General features: G+C 36.6%; 2 protein-coding genes across 2 annotated transcripts; both read right to left on the bottom strand.

Moving 5' to 3' along the window:
• Window positions 1-350: 350 nt before the first annotated feature.
• LOC125496558 (uncharacterized) lies at window positions 351-1,196 on the bottom strand. Its single transcript, XM_048642058.1, has one exon. The coding sequence runs from the start codon at window positions 1,194-1,196 to the stop codon at window positions 351-353; it is 846 nt and encodes a 281-aa protein (XP_048498015.1).
• Window positions 1,197-4,881: 3,685 nt separating this feature from the next.
• Window positions 4,882-15,261, bottom strand: LOC104891221 (uncharacterized). The gene is made up of 6 exons (XM_057393998.1): window positions 14,751-15,261; window positions 14,340-14,560; window positions 14,098-14,253; window positions 13,634-13,972; window positions 5,266-5,620; window positions 4,882-4,970 (listed from the first exon to the last, which is right to left on the bottom strand). The coding sequence occupies exons 1-6, from the start codon at window positions 15,259-15,261 to the stop codon at window positions 4,882-4,884; spliced, it is 1,671 nt and encodes a 556-aa protein (XP_057249981.1).
• Window positions 15,262-17,760: the final 2,499 nt, after the last annotated feature.

Below are 17,760 nucleotides of genomic sequence, written 5' to 3'. Positions count from 1 at the left end.
CTCGAAGTTTTCCATGGATAAATCCTTCTTGGCTTTGTTCTCTAGCCTTCTTCTTTTTCTCTCTGATGGCGGCGTTTCTGCGGGTCGTTTATGATCGGAGTGTTTGAGTGCAGTTAGATAACAAGCCCTTGCTGACTCTTGATTTCCCCTGAGCTTCTCGGGGTTGCCATCATTGGAGGTGTAAACCATGGTAAGGTGGTAGGTGGAAACTATAGCTTGAGCATCATGGATCAATGGGCTGCCGATAATGGCGTTGTACGCCGCCGGGACGTCAACGACGAGAAATTCCACTATGAGTTCCCTGGAATGAGACCCTTCTCCCAACTTTACGGCCAACTTTATGGTCCCTTCTAGGACGACAGATGCCCCGGGTAAGATACCGGTTTCAGGCATTCCCTATCGAAACCCATTTTCTCGAATGTTTCTTTGTAGAGGATGTTAGCAGAGCTTCCCCCATCTACTAGCACGCGATGAACCATTGCAGTTGATATCTGCAGGGATATTACCAAAGGGTCGTCATGGGGATATATGATCCCTTTGGCGTCTTCTGAGGTAAAAGCCACAGACGGCGTCGGAGGTGGTGCCGGCCACTTTCTGGTGTTGTTATAGTTCACCTGGTGTCGAACTTCCTTCAGACTAGCTTTAGCTCCGTGGATGCTACCACCCCTTGTTGGTCCTCCACTTATGACATGGATCTCAGTGATCCTGTCCTTTACCGGTCTCTTGCTGCTATTCTCATCTTCCCTAGGTGGAGATTTGCGATCAACCTTTGCTTGGTACTGGGTAAAGTAACCTCTCCTGATGAGGTCTTCTATCTTGTCCTTAAGGTCTTTGCAGTCTTCTGTTTTGTGGCCGTAATCGTTGTGAAACTCACACCACTTAGACTTATCTCTGCACTTGTAATATATTTTCCTGGGCCTTTGCCACTTATCATTTTTACTGTGCAACTCGAATATCCGAGCCCGAGATATCTTTAGTGTGGTATAGTTATGATATTTGTCTGGTCGGCCCTCAAAACCTTTTTTCACAGAATTGTTCTCTTCTCTCCGATATTTGTCGTCCCGGCGTTCCTTATCTTTTTCTTTTTCCTTATCCTTTTCTGCTGCTGTCGGCCTTTTAGCATTAGCCGCTTTGTCGAATTTCTCTCCTCTAATGAAGTCATTTGCCTTTCCTAAGACCTCTGTTAGGTACGTCATTTTCTTGCGGCCTAGGTAACTCCGAAAGGGGGTCCCTTCTCTCAACCCCATCATGAGGGCTAGGATCGCTACCTCTTGCTGCAGTGTAGGGATGGTGACGGCTTCAGCATTGAAATACCCCACATGGTCCCTCGCCGGTTGTCTTCTCACGACGTTTATTACTTACGAAGTGTGTTATAAACATGGATGTGAGTTGGCGAAAATCAAAGACGGTTGCCGGTGGAATACTCTTGAACCATGTTTGTCCCAGTCCAATCAAAGTAGAGGGAAACACCTTGCACCATACCGAGTCGGTATCGGTGTACAGCAGCATATGTCCTTCATAGGCCGATATGTGATCCTCTGGATCAGTCTTGCCGTCATACTTACATGTCGGCATTTTTAGTTTCTCCATGGGCTCTTGCAGAATAGCGGTGGAAAACGGTGAATTCCGCAACGATACCGGTGCTCTGCGCCGGTATTCACTCCCCTTCCTTGGCTGAGAGGATTGCTGCTGCACCTCTGTATCATGCGCCTCCTCCTCCTCTTCTTCCTCATTCCCCATATGCTCTGTGGCGGTTTTGGAGTTGGCCACCTGATCCTGATCGTGCCGGTCTCGCTCTCCCTGGCGGCCCGTCCACGGTGAGCGGAGCTTTCTCACTGGGCTGTGGGCTCTGCTCAAAGGTCACTTAGCCGAGGGACCAGTCGGATGAGTGCCGCTAGCCATCGCCTGGAATACTTCTGCCGCACTCTTGAGCTGTTCTGGGGTGAACATGTTCTGCAGAGTATGACAGATGTCCTCCTGGGGAGTCTCAGGAGTTTTCTGCCTTTGTCAGTGGGTGGCCGACTTTGCTTAGTAGCTAGCAGCGGGGTTGAGAATCCTGGGGGAGCTTTCTCAACGGGGACATTGTTTTCATCAGTTTTCGGCATCCCAAATTGCTGCTTAGGATCCATGAGGGTTATGTTTGCAAGAAATGGCTTAGACTACAAGGTATTGTTCGCCCATCCTTCTAGCGCCAATTGTTCCGGTCTAGGACAAGTTAAGGGTACAAACAGGTATGCCTCGTAGTCAATTGAACCGGTTTAAGTTCCTGCAAGAAAGAACACGTAAACTAGCCTCGGGGGTTGATCCGAGGAACGCCCCTCTGATGCCTAAGTCAGTATTTGATAAAACTGGTAGCTCTTAAGTAGAATGTATTGGAATTCGTGAACGTACCTTATGACTCAGATCAACGGATTATTTATAGGGACCCGAGTAAGGCCATGTCTGGGTTGGGCTCGATATTTGTGGGAGATATCCCTAAGAATATTCCCTTAGGATATATTCTTATCTTGTATCAAAAGTATATCTTTTAGGCCCATAGGCACTGGTGAGCAGGATTGGATCACATCTAAGCTCGTGGACATAGGCCCGTATAGTGTCAGTCGTGATTAGACCGGCATGACGGATGTCATCGGTTTTGTATAAAGTAAGTAGACCACACAGGTCTAATTAAACCGGTAAGGAATTTAGTCAGCCCCCATACAATAATGGGTTTAAAACTTTGCCAAAAGATATAACTCATAGACTGTAGGTGTTGAAAATCTTAAACTTCTCAATGGACTTGAATTGATTTACCTGATGCAATTAAGATAAATCTTATATAAGCAATCCTTTAGCGTACACTGAAGAGCTTCACAATAAGACTTCTGGAACGCAAACAAACAGGGAATTCGAATGAACAGTAGTCACATGTCATCTTCAGCCTGTGCAATTTCTAGAAGCTGCATCACAAGAAAGACAAATTATCTTTCATCAGCACCTCAACATTACACCATCAATACAATAAAAAAGCAACAAATTTCACAGGCCTTAAACAAGTATACTAAAAAAAACAACACTGGCTAAAAAAATTAGCATTCAGATAGACATTCAAAAGGTGTGCAATCTAGGCGATCTAATCACAAACTAATGAAACTAATAGCCCTGACCACTAAGTAGACTTAGCTACAATGAATGAAAAAATGAAAAGAGATTGATGGTGCATAGACAGGCCTGGACCACATACCTATCTGAGGTTAACTCCAACCTAGTGTAAAGCCCAACCCCCACTCCCCTCTCATCTTCTTCATCACCAGACTCCCAAGAGATGCAACTACTCTTGTATGGGATTGAACCCAAGACCTCCGAAGAAGGTGGAAGGTAATTACAAGCGAAGCTAGGTGGCTAGCCTAGCTTGCTTTAAGCTTTCAAATGAATATAAAAGAATCGAGATTCATAGCAATCAAATCGAAGATAAAGGTCATGTACCTATATTTACATGTACGTCATCGTCATCTTTAACATAGAACTAATCATCCCACATAGCAACAACAGTGGCAAAATAAATCTGCGTCATTGCTGAAAATTCTAGATATCCCTTATTTCTTCTCAATGATCATACATACAAGGAGAACCTAGTTAGCTGGTTCAGTAAGATGGAACATTCACAAGATGGACAAAGTTTGAATACATTTTGAACTACAAACGTGGTAGTGGCTTATGTATATATCACTAGTGGAAAATACCTTATCTTTCACTTAGTAAGAGATGTAAACCGCATCCAAAAATCAACATAAAAAATGAGAGGGAAAGCTAAGAGGATAATCTGATGCGGTCCTTTTGTGGACCGCATCAGATTTTAGAAACTGTTGCGGTTCTTTGTGGACCTAGGTGTATTTTTGAGAGATTATGTTAAAATTGGGTTAGTCATGTGTGTCCTTTTGCTGGTTGTCATTAAGATGTGTGTGAGAGAGAGAGAGAGAGATCTTTAATTATTTTTGTTTTGAAAAGGGCGACAGGGGATATTTTGTGGTTAATTTAGTAGTAATGGCATGTTTATTCTTGTTTTGGATCATTAGTTTATACTATGAATGCAATTGCATATATAATGAAAAGGCAATTTCATTTCACAATAATGTTTAGAATGTGTATACGCACAAAATCATTTAGTATTGAAATTCTGCCCACAAGATATGTTCAATCGAAAAAGAAAACTAACCCAACATTATATTATGCCCAACAAGATATTTGGCACTGACATCAACAATATGATATAGTTGGAAACAAAAACTAGAGTATATACATCCAAAATCAACCAGATAACATTGAAATTTTGTCCATGATTTTCTTTATTTTGGCACTGACATCTTCTTCGGCGAGACTAACTTGTTGTGATTCACCAAGACTAACTGGTTGGCTCATGGTATTCCTTGTGAATTTCCCTTTCCTTGGCTGGCCTGATGGGGATTGACTTGATAATGGTTGATGTGTTGCCTATGTCAGTGGTTGTGATTGTTATGACATCATGAAGTCAATAAGATTGTGATCATTGGCTTCATATTGTGAGATGTTCCTTCTTGCCAGTGCCTTTCCCTTTTTCACCTTTCCCTCTTTTGGTGGTAATTCACCTCCCTGTTGCTCTCTAATCTCCCTAGTAGTCGAACACCTGTAACAGGTTTTGGAGTTGTGCCTAAAAGATCTACATTTTTTCCATTGAACTGTTGTTCTTCTTTTCCCCTTTTATTGCTCTCCTTCCTCCCTTCTTCTATTTCTAGAAGGTCTCCATATTTCTCTTTTCATTGTAGGCGGAGTAAGCTTGGGCAAGTCCATCTCATGCCATTATTCTAGATCTTGGATGGGTGAGATATTCCCCCTGTATGCTTGTCTATATCTTGACACTAAAAATCACTCACTAATATAGTCAGGTGGTTCCTTCCCAGCATCCAATATGGCCCTGACTCCATGCTTGCATAGGATGCCACTTAAAAGACCATCTTCCACATATGCAAGTTACGTTGGTAAGTGAAACAGGCATTACACTTCTACCATCTTGAATCTCATATTCTGCTCTACCTGATGGGAAGTCATGACATGTCCTTGAGTCTTTGATAATTACTCGTATTTTTTCTCTTATGTTAGGACATACTCCATTTGTCAACATTTCACTTAACTATTGTCTGGTAGCATGTATTACCATGGTTTTCCTCCTCACCCCTACATAACACAAAACAGACATTACTACCTAACATATATTTAAAGAATGAAAATGATAAAAATGGCTGTGTATACCTTCCAGCAAAGTGAGTATGGGGTAGCACCTCTTAGCTCCAGTAGTTGAGCTAAAGCTCTCAACAAAGTTATTTGTACATTCATCATGGCACAAAGTGGGATCATATTTCCACCTAGTGCATCTATCTAAGGGACCAATATTTTTGAACCACCTAACTGCACCTAGACCAACAGTGCCTTGGAGCATTAATAATGACTTCTTGAAACTGAAAGCTGAGTATGACTTAACCACTGTCCAAAACATCTTGTGCATGACAAGTCCAGGGTACTCAGATTTAAAGTTCTTGCATAAATGTCTTGCACAGTACCTTCTTGGGACCTTTGGCGACACAACATCCAAGGAATGATCAACACCCTGCATTTGGTTCACAAAATCATGTTAACACATCTTCCACATGCATTTAAATCAAGCTAGTTTATGATTAAAATCTTACCTTTTGCCTACCAGACAGTATTGTCTAATGACTTCTTCCAGTTTGAGTTAAAATAAAGTGGTGAAAAACCAAGACAAAGATTTCTTATTTTCTGAGTCCACAATAGCCACTGCAACTGGGAATATCTAACTGTTCCCATCAAGAGATAGAGCCGAGAGCAAAATTCCACCATAATTCCCCTTCAAGTGACATTCATCTACACCCACTAACCCCATGCACCCATTAATTAAACACCTGAACTGCGCTGAGAAGCTTATGAAAATTCTCCTAAACCATAGGGGTTTCTCTAGGGTTTGCAGTTGAACCCATGTGCAAAATACTATGGACCCTGGTTTGTTCTCCTTTAGAAGCATGCAGTAGGTAGGTAGGTTGATGTATGACTCATCATGGCCCCCTTATATCAATGAAATAGCGTTATCGTTCATTTTGTATATTGTGGAGGTTTTCATAGTCAAGTCATACTTGTCCCAAAGGTGTTGGCTGATTGACTTACCCTTCATATCAGGATTAGCTCTAAGGTCCTCAAGAAATTTCCTTGCAACCCATTTAAAATTTGCCATCAGGTTGTTCACTATATAAGAGTCACACTTGTGCTGCTTGGTAATGCTTTTAATTGCCCAAGTGTAAAGATATGGAAAGGATCACTAATGGGATCTTGTTCAATGGGAGTAGGTGAGTCAGTTTGAGTTTCACAAAAAGTATCATGGAATTCACTTGGGTTGATAACAATTGGATTCCTACGACTTCTTCTAATTGGAAGCTTAGGCCTTGGAGTTTGAATTGGTTTTTTGGGCCTTAAGGTTGGTCTAGTTTTGGTGACCTCATCACCACTTTTACATCTGACCCTCTTTGCTAAATTCCATATAAAATTGACTTCCTCTAAAGCACCTATCCAAATATCAATTTCCTTCCTATAACACCCCAAACATCTTCATCATAGTACCATCATCCACTAACTGATGGGTTTTTGTATCATCAGAATACTAAAGTATAAGATACTCTGGAAGTTCAATCCCATGCTTATTGAACTCATCACACATGTCATTAACTATATCTGTCATCAAACACTTATCAACATCATCAATTTCTAGTTCAATATAATTACCCATATAATACAACCTAAGATTTTTTCAGGCATTCTGCAAATCATAAAAATTCATATGCCATTAAAATCCAACAATGAAACAGCTATATAAACCCTAAAAATTAAAGCAAGAAATTTTTCCACACATTTCACACACAAACAAATTACTACACAAAAAAGAACAACCTTTTAGTTTCCCATAAAACTAAACTTAGAGAATATATTGAAAATGTACCCGACAAAGCTTCGATTTTTGACAACCTTCGATTTTCTTGAAGTCGAAATTCCAAAAACTGAAGAACAAGGTTAGTAGACTTCGCCTTGAATCATCGTTTGCAACAGAAATTTAGGGTTCTTCAATTTCGCTTTCAAAGGAGTGAAAAACAGGGAGGGGGGAGAAAGTGGAATGATAGATGAATGGGAGGGACTGTGGGAAGGAATAAAAGAAAGGTAAAACAAAGGGGGAAGAAGGTAGCTGTAAAATTTAATGCCCACCTAACGTCTGTCATTAATTATAATCCTCCGTAATTTTAAGTATTTTATAAATATATTTTAGTATTTATATATTTATATTTGAACATAATTTAGTTTGAAATGATTTATTTATTTAAAGAAGGTTCAATATTTTGAAAGTCAAAGGAATTATTTTAAGGATTTAAGGAAGTTAAAATATTTTGTTTCGGCATGCTTTAAAAAATGTTTGAAATACTAATTGGATTTGACAAATAAGTTTGAATGGGCTTGAGGAATCCAAATACTAAGTTGATTAGGAAAAGGATTTCTATTGATGTTAGGAGTTCGAATTCATCAATTCTATTCATCATTAAACTTTATTTACACCCAATCTCCTTTTCCTAAGCCCAAAAGGAAAAGCCTCTTTATAAATACTTAGACCCAATTATTTTACCACAAAAAAAAATTCTCTATCTCCTCACAATGAAAGCTACCGGCCAGATTTTCTTCTCTCCTCCACGCGATTTTCTTTTTCCTTCCAAGTTTTTCTTTCTTCTTCTTCAAGTATAACGTTTTCTTGTTCGCCAAGAAACGTAACCACACGTCTTCCACCACCGTTCTTCGTTGTGCGCCACAGCTGTCGGTGCTGCTATACCTTTTCTAGCGCCTTCTTCTTGGTTCTTTCATTCTTTGATTAAATTCTTTTCTTCCTCCTCAAGTTTTAATTAAAGATCATGTTTTTATGTTTTATTTTAGTACTAATCATGATTAATAACTTTAATTTACTATTTTAATAATTAAACGTGGATCATATATATTATGTATTAGCAGAATAAAATTAAAGATTTGATTATTATTTTTAGATTGAGTTTTGATTATCAAAGCATGAATTTTTAGGGTATTAAATATTGAAAAATCATAGTAGCATGTTATAAACTATGAGATTGATTGAAATTATGAATTTAAGCATGTTTAAGTATGATTAAGGAGAGTTTTATAATTTTATAAGTTGCTGGAATTTTAATTACTAATATAGTAGTACTATGCTAGATAAAATAAGTAATTGAAGTTTAAATGGTAAAAACAACATTTAGATAATTTTTAAAGAGGACTTAAGTATTTCAAAGTTGCTGGATTTTATTGAGAGTATTGACTTTGATTTATATTGGTTGTTTTAGGGGGAGATTAGTCAGTAGGTGGCTTTTAAAGTGATTAAAGGTGGCCTACAGTTTGTTTACACAAGGTACGTACATACCTATGTGTTATGTAATATAGTATCATGATTTAAGAAGGAAAAGTTGTAGTGGAACTTTATAAGTTCATATGTGATTTCTAGTATGATTGGATTTTACATGTTTTATGCCTATGTGCAAACATGTTGATTATGAGATTTGATTTTGAATTGATTATCATGTTTGTATGGAATATTGATGCAAGCATGTTGGTTGAAAACTTTGGCTACTAATTCACATGGGGGATTTAATATATTTGTTGAGATGGAAGCATGTTGAATCATGTGTTCCCTGATATTTTTATTCTTACTGCTTTATAAGGGTTGTGGCCCTTATTTGGTAAGTTGATGATTTATGCCTTTGAAAGGTAAGATTGATTGTTGGCTAGGTTCAACAAATAAAAATGATTGGAGTAAAAGGAAGTAATCTTGGATTGTAAGTTGTGTGATCACTTACTAAATCCTAAGATAAAAAGGAAGTTTAGTTGTGAATGTTTGATTTTGTACTTAGGTGTTACTTGTGTGTGATAACAAGTAATAAATTGTAAATCACGTAAAGTGTAACGTGGATAGTAATAAACTTAAGACTGGTGTACGCCTGAAGTTGGACAAGCAGGAGTTGGAGTACATGGTGGTAGCCCAAGGCTTTTTCTGTGAAACGGATTGATTACCGTTCCTATTTTTCGAAGGTTCCACAATATCGCAAGTCATTCTGGAAGGAGTCGCGCCCGTATTTCGTCTTCCTAGGTAAAGGCAAGTTTAGTTAGACAACTCGGTCCAATGACTATTCTATTAAAGTAATAAAAAGATGATTAAAGTTTAGTGTAGTAGAAGTTATTTGCAGAATGTTATGTTGTTATATTATTATCATCCCTGCATGTTATTTATTAGTATCATGTTAGGCATGTTTATGCAATACTAGGTAGTACTCATCTTTGCTGATTACGTGTTTTGTTTGTGATTGTTGATCATGGGTTTGCCTTATTAATCGTGTGATGACCTATTTTGGTAAGCAGATTCTTTAGAGCATTGACATCTTCAGGTTGCAGATATTGCGTCATGGGGATCTGGCCGGGAATGGAGAGCTTGTGTAACAAACAGTTATATCTATTATTTTAGTAGGAACATGTTATATTAAGTTTGGTTTTTAAGCAGACACTTATAGTATGTTTGGTTTTATATACTTATTTATTATATTAAAGTATGAAGTTTAGTTATATGTTTTCCGCTGCAAAATTATGAATAAGCCGATACGTTATCACATGGGTGATAATGCTTTGGTAATTCTCTATGTTTCATATTCAAAAGGTATTTTTGGAAAGAGAGAATTATCGGGGTGTTACAAAGTGGTATCTGGGAGCTTTAGGTTATTTTCAAAAGTTTTAGGCGCCTGACTAACTTACTAGTTATTTGAATAAACTCTTAGAATTGCTCCTACTATTCGTTTAAAAAACGTCATTACCTTAAATTAGGAATATAATGTATTGTTTTGTTTTTTTTGAAAGGTCCTAAAAAATTTTTTATTATATTGTCCAAAAAAATTTTGTCCTTCGAATTACATGTTTGTTCGATATTTTTTTATTATGTCCGAATTTTACTTTTTTTTCATTTTAGCATTAGCCGAATTTTTTTAAGTTCGACATTTAGCTATTATTATTTTATTTGAAATTATGAGTATCTGTATTATTTTATTGCTTTTAAAATTTTACTTGTTGTATTGTGAGAGTGGTAGTATACGAAAGGCATATAGGATAGAAATATTATATGACTGCATTGAGTAGTTAGTTCAGCGTGTTATTATTTTTCTTCCCTACTAACTATTCATAATTATTTTTCTTCCCTGACAACTGTTTATACTTTTCTTCCCTGCTAATTGTTACATTCTTGTGCCTATGATGTTAGTGGTAATTCTTTATTGTTTTTTTGGTTGGAATTGCGTTCAAGGATAGTACTAAGTATATCTATTGGCATAGCTTTATTTGTTATAGATTTGTAGCCATTGGATAGAGAAGATCCAAGAGTAGGGAGTCACTACAACCCTATTGTATTAAGTGATGAGTCTGGAAGTGATAGCTGCAATAGCTTAGAGAGCATTATGCGTAATGTCTTGAAAGTAGGCATCCCTAATAGTATTAATGAAGTAATTCAAGAGTTTGATCGTACTTAGAGCGCAAATCTGAAAGGACGTCTATAGTACTACTTGGAGACCTTATCTAAGTGATGTGAGTGATTCAGAGGTGGATGAAAATGGACATCAACCCAAAAGAATTCGAAGATCTACTAGACCCACGAATTCATTAACCTTAGGATGGGTAGTATGATCATCTCTAAGTATTATAGCAAGCTCATAGCATTGTCTAGGTTTGCATTTGAGGTAGTAACCACTAGAGTTAAAGGCTCAGTGATTTGAGCAAGATTTGACTGAGGAAATTCAATTGGGGTTAGTAGATTATGATGAAATTGACTTGCCTATTAGTATTCCTATCGGGGAGATCGTAAGGTGTACCAAGTCGTTTAGAAATTTGCCTTTGAAGATAGGAGACTGTATTTCCATCTAACTTAATAGAATTCAATTTGGGAAACCTGTATGTGATTTTTGGGATGAACTGGTTAAGTCTTTACAAGGCTAATATCGACTGTGAGCTTCATAAGGTAGTGTTGAGAAACCCTTTGGGAAAATTGACCTCCTATAGACGTTTTGGGAAGCCTAAGAAATTTGGAGTTATCTCGACGATGCAAGTGAGAAAGTTGATGAAAAAGGGGTGTGATTTATTCTTCTGTAGTGTGCAGGATGTGAGTAAAGAAGTTGGTGTGAAGCTTGAGGATGCTCCATTTGTGAACGAGTTTATGGATATGTTTCCAAGTGAGATTTCAGGTATGCCACCTGCGAGAGCTGTTGACTTCACCATAGACTTAGTTCCTGGAACTGCACCTATATCTAAGGCACCCTATAGAATGGCACCTCTTGAGATGAGTGAGCTAAATATGTAATTGCAAGAACTATTGGATAAACGTTATATTAGGCCTAGTGCATCACCTTGGGGAGCTCCTGTGTTATTTGTAAAGAAAATGAATGCAAGCATGAGGCTGTATATTGACTATAGGGAACTAAATAATGTAACCATCGAGAACAAGTATCCTTTGCCTATAATAGATGACCTATTCGATCAGTTAAATGGAGCGAGTGTGTTCTCGAAAATTGACTTGCGTTCAGGATACCACCAATTGAGGGTAGAAATCATAAATAAATTCAATAAAATTTCTATTTTTTTCATAGACTTTAACTTTGAAAAGGATAAAAAAAAGACTAGTGAGAGACTTAATTGGTAGAGATTAAACAAATCAAATTTTACAACTAAAAACAACTATAGTTTGTAGGTATGATGTTCTAATATTGACTCTTACTTTTGTCGAAGAAAATCAAATTTCTGTCTCGAAAAAATCGAAGCACGCATCGCGTGAAAAAATGATAGTTTACTTATGTGGTAACCCAGTTTAGAATCAATGCATTAAACATATTGAGATGATTATCCATTTCATTTGTGAGAAAGTTGCTCGTGGACAAGTCCATGTTCTCTATATTCCCTCTCGTCATCATATCACAGATATCTTCACTAAATGTCTCCCCTTTATTCTTTTTGAAGATTTTCGAGATAGTCTCAAATCCGAAAACCTCCCGTTTCGATCGTAGAGGTATAATAGAATATATGTGACTATTTTATATTTTGTTAATATCCTTTATATTAGGAATGTTATATATCTTATCTCCTTAATTAGTGCCTTGATTTTATCTTTGTAATTGAGGAAACATCACGCATATTCAATGAAATAAATCACGGAAGAAGATTCTCCTTCACCGATAAATGTTGATGTCATTGTAGGGCGACATTTTATAACCATCAAACTCAGTTTGAAATTCTTTGATGATGACACTCGAAAATAGCATAAAATGTTTCGAAGGTCATTTATCATACACCCAGGTGTACTATGTGTGTGGTAGACCTAAGATTATTTTTTGCTCATTTGCAGATCTCTTTTAGTATATTTTGATTATTTGGATGATTTCAAATGAACAATGAAAAAAAAAACACTTGACTGTATGATAAATTTTGTGGAACTTCAATCGAGTTTGTTTCAAGTATTTCTGCTAAGCGGCAAAAAATGGGTGTACTAGGCTACTAGCACAAATTGACTATCAAAAGAGAAATTTTAGAAACCTACCTTTAATTTACATTTCTCTTATCCTTTGCTTCACTCGAAGAGAGGTTGACATACCATGGGAGGAAGGTCTCTTCCCTATTTTAAGAATCGTAGTTGTAGGCTTTAGAAGTAGGATTGTTAAGGATATGGTATGCAGTGGCGGATCCAGGAATTTATGAATAGTTGATCACTACCGACTAGGTTGCACAGAAATGGCTACGGGTACGGGTTCGGATACGCGTATCCATATAAGATAATCCATGAATTTAAAGAAAACTACTTCAAATAAAATCAATTTAAGACTAATAATAGTTCATATGACAATAAAGTAGTACCTAAAAATAGTACTTATTACAACCAAATAGTACTTAGAAAATATTACAATTATTCTCGACGAGTTTTCATATTTTGATATCGATTTATAATATCATCCTTGCTAACCTTCAAAAACATTTCTTTCTCCACATAAGTAATCAAGCAATCATTCAACATTTGATCTCCCATGCTATTACGCAATTTATCTTTCACTTGCGTCATACTAGAAAATACTCTTTCTACACTTGCAGTTGCAACGGGAAGAACAACACCAATTTCAAAAGCAAGTAGACCCGATCATGATTTTGGACTTTCCCGTCTCAACAAGTTTCATTGAAAGCTCGTGAAGACTCTTTAAATTCCAAAATCTCTCATCTCCTCTAACATCAACAATAAAATTTTCAAGTGACCAATCAAAAAATATCATTTTGGTACTTGAAAACTCATTGGGATAGAACTTGGCAAGTTGAATCAATTTTCTTTTGTCAAAAGAAGAAAATCGGTTAGTAGGATTAAAGCAAGACATACAAATAAGTAGTTCCTTACTTATCTCCGGAAACCGATTTTCAAGTTCTTGCAATTGAAGGTCAATGACACTTAAGAAAACTTCAACTCGAAAATGATGAAGATTTGTAACTTGTGGGCTCTTACCTCTAAACATTCTTCTCCCCGGAACATGATATTTCTCCTCCATGTTTGGAATCTCGATGTCATATTTAGACATAAAAGAAGTGACTTTTTCCATATGAGAATCCATCCTTCATCTCTCATCTTTTGTAGATTGATCTTGGTTACATCAACCATGGCCATAGCATTTACAATGTCTTGATCACGTTTTTGCAAAGCCACATTCAATGCATTTGTGATGCCAAATATAGAAACCATCAAGTGTGCCACAAACACAAAATCAAATGACATCAACAAGTGTGTAAGAGCTTGTGCTTTATTTGAATCAATTGCATCAGAAACTTCACCAATTTTATCGAGTGACTCAAGAATTGAAGGAAACAAATCAAGCACATTCAAAATTGTTTTAAAGTGGGACCCCCAACGAGTGTCACAAGGTCTGCCTAAGCCACGTTCTTGATTTAAACCCGTTCCCGATTCAAGTTCACCTGAGGATAGTGCTTCCACAACTCGTTGAGCTTGTTTCTCTCGAAGAAATTCTTTCTTTTAGGTGAACCACCCACAAAATTCAAGAGAGGTGCAAGTACATCAACAAAAAGCCAACCACAATCTGAATTCTTTTTAGCAAGTGCAACTTGTGTCAACTGAAGTTGATGTGCAAACAATCAATGCACAAAGTATGCTTGAGGACATTCTTCTAATATCAAAGCTTTGAGTCCATTGATTGAACCTTGCATATTGTTGCCCCATCATAACCTTGCCCTCGAACTTGTGAGAAAGTCAAAGAGTGCTCCATGAGTAATGACTCAATACCACTTTTAAGAGTTAAAGAAGTGGTATTGGGAACATGCACAACACCAAGAAGACGCTCACATACTTCTCCCTTTTTATTAACATATCTCAAGCAAAGAGCCATTTGTTCCTTATCAGAAATATCGGCGGACTCATCAGCTAGAATAGAAAAAAACCACCATTCATATCTTCAAGTATTGCTTTCGTTGTCTCTTTTGCACAAGCATTAATGATATCTTTTTGGACAACAGGAGAAGGAGTTGACAATTGCCAGGTGCCAATTTGAAAACAACTTTGGAATACTCAGGATCATGTTGTGAAAGAAGAGTAAGTAATGAAACAAAATTACCTCTACTCAATGAACTTTCTTTTTCATCATGACCCCGAAAAGGCAACCCTTGGAGTAAAAGCCACCTGATAGTTTCAACAGAAGCTTCTAATCGCGTTCGATAAGCACTCATGGTTTCTTTTGTTTGTTTTGATAAACCAGTAATAATGCTACTCTTTTGGTTCTTGAAAAGTTCCATAGCAATCATAGCATTACTATGAACACTCTTATGACTACCAACATGCTTTTTTATTACATCCAATCTATTCCAATACTTAAAACCATTGGTAGTAAAAGCATCTCTTCCAACCGAATTGTCCTCCTTGAATAAATAGCAAGCAAAACAAAATGCAGCATCCTTTTCAACACTATATTCTAGCCAAGGCCAAGTGTCAAACCAATCCACATTAAATCGACGATTTTTCGGCCCGATAAGTGTTTGAGGAAACACAAAATTTTTAGGTTGGCAAGGTTTTCTATCAAGGTATGTTCTTCTTACTATGCTTTTATCATCAGGATGAAAATCACTCATCTTTCTCCTTTTCCCAGGATCTTGTGGAAGATTAGCAATTTCAAATTCGCTCAATCTGGGAATAAGATGGGTTTTGGAATTGTGTGATGGAGAAGAATGTTGTTCACTTTGTTGATGAGAAGGATTTTGTTCATTTAGTTGAGATGGAGGAGGAAGATTTTGTTCATTTTCTTGAGGTGGTGAAAGATTTGGAGGAGAAGGTGAGGAGATGGAGGAGGAGAAAGTCGAGGAGATGGAGGAGGAGAAGGTGGAGGTGGATTTTGAGTTGGCGTTCTTTTAACAAAAAAACTTGAAATATCCTTCGTTTTTTTCCTTTTCATTCTGAAAATTAAATTAATACTTTGAATGAGATTAAATAAGTCGATTGAAAAAGCCAACACAATACAATCAAGCACATAATACATGATACATCATTCAAAAATGATTTCTAAACATTCTAATTCCTATCCTTAGTAACATATTTCATAAATCACAAATTCACATCAATTTCCAAATCTAATTTCCAAATCACAACACAATCGTAATGGCATCCTAATCTAATTTCCAAATCACAACACAATCAAGAATGATTCAATCAAGAATGAAATCAAATTGACAAAAATTCACATATAAACATCAATTTTCAGCAACAATTTAGAACCCAACAATCATTCATGAAGAATAATTCAACAATTTTCAAGAATAATTCAATTAAGAAGGTTGAATTAGAAGTTTAGAACTTTAGAAGAATACCTGTCACCTGAAGTTTGCTGCCTGCTGCCGCTGCCTGCTGCTGCCGCCCGCCTTGCAGCCGGCCTGCCACCCTCTTTGGTGTGTTGGTCTGTCGCAATTCGCAAATCAAAGACCCAAATCAGATTCTTTTGAGACAAAAAAAAAACCCTAACAAAATCAAAACAACAAAATCGAAATGCTAACAAAATAAAACAAAACAAAATCAAACAAAATCAAGCAAATAACAAATTAAACTCACCGTGCTACTCGACGCTGCTAACCCGCCGACTACTCGACTTTGTTTTGCGAACTGCGAGACTACACGGCGCTGCTACTGTGCTACTAGTGCGTCGGGACTCGGACGGTTGGCAAACTCACCGTGCGGCTGCGGCGCTGCTAGCCTTCTACTACTTAGGGTTTTTGTTCGCGAGGGAGAAAGAGAGAGAAAAAGGAAGGGTTTGCTCGCGTGTGAAAAGTGAAAACGCTCCAAATGAAAAAAAAAAAAAAAAATTTAAAAAATAATAGTTGGTCACGTGACCACACGTGACCAACAGTAGATCCGCCACTGATGGTATGGACCACATAAAACAACAACCCAACCAGTTTTATGTGCAATTTCAAAATTCTTAGAAGTAAGGTTGTTAAGAGTTGGTTGGTTTGTGGTTTCAAATTATGGAATGATTTTGTGATTTCAAGCAACCTATAATTTGCAATTCAGGTTAGGTTTGAATTTTGGTAAATCAGCCAAACCACTGCAAAATTATTTAGATGAATTTTCTTAACAAAATAAAGTTTATATCTATTTTGATTTTTTTTTTAAAATTCCCTAGAAAAAGGCATAAGATTGGAATAGGTGTTATTCACTTCTTTTGCTAGAAAGATAAGGTTAGATTCAAATATGGTTTCTACTTGCTGGAACAATAATGCACACCTAAGTTGGTTTGAATGTCTAGGGACGTAGAGCTTACTCATTCATATTGCAAATCTATTTTACATTGGATATTTTGACTCTTTATATATGGTTCTAGTTTTATGAGAACTATTATATATTGGGTTTTCAACAACATTGTACCGCATATCTTAGTCATTTATGAGTCACTTTTCCTACCATAGGTACCTAATTAACTATTTTCATAAAGAAGCTAAGGGTCTGTTCTCTTCGGCATAAAACAGCTGAACTGAACTGAACTGATTGGAGCTGAACTGAACTGATTGGAGCTGAACTGAATTGAACTGAACTGAATTGAATTAAATTAAATTAAATTAAATTAAATTGAATTAAATTGAGTGTAATAAATATTTAAATAATATTTAAACAATTATAATATGTATATTAAATAATAATTATAATGAAAAATAATAATAATAATAATAATAATAATAATAATAATAATAATAATAATAATAATAATAATAATAATAATAATAATAATAATAATAATAATAATAATAATAATAATAATAATAGTATTTTAGATACTTTTAGATGATAGTTCTAAATAAATAATTGGGTTTTTTCACCAGGTACCCTTGTGGTTTTTCAAAATTCATGGGGTACCCCTAGTTTTAAAAAAATGCACCAGGTACCCTTATTATTTAAGTAAAATGCACGAAATGCCCTTAATGACTAACGGTGTCATGTTTCCGTTAGTCATTAGGGTTAATTAACATCTCTAACCCTAATTTAAAACCTAAATAAACCCTAATTAAATCCTAATTAACTAACTAAACCCTAACCTAACCCTAAAACCACCCCCCAACCCACCCCCACCCCCACCCCCACCCCCT

Source organism: Beta vulgaris, chromosome 4, assembly GCF_026745355.1.
Source record: "Beta vulgaris subsp. vulgaris cultivar EL10 chromosome 4, EL10.2, whole genome shotgun sequence".
Taxonomy (NCBI): Eukaryota; Viridiplantae; Streptophyta; class Magnoliopsida; order Caryophyllales; family Amaranthaceae; genus Beta; species Beta vulgaris.
Note: the sequence above shows the minus strand (reverse complement) of the source record. Positions and strands in the feature narration are given on the sequence as shown.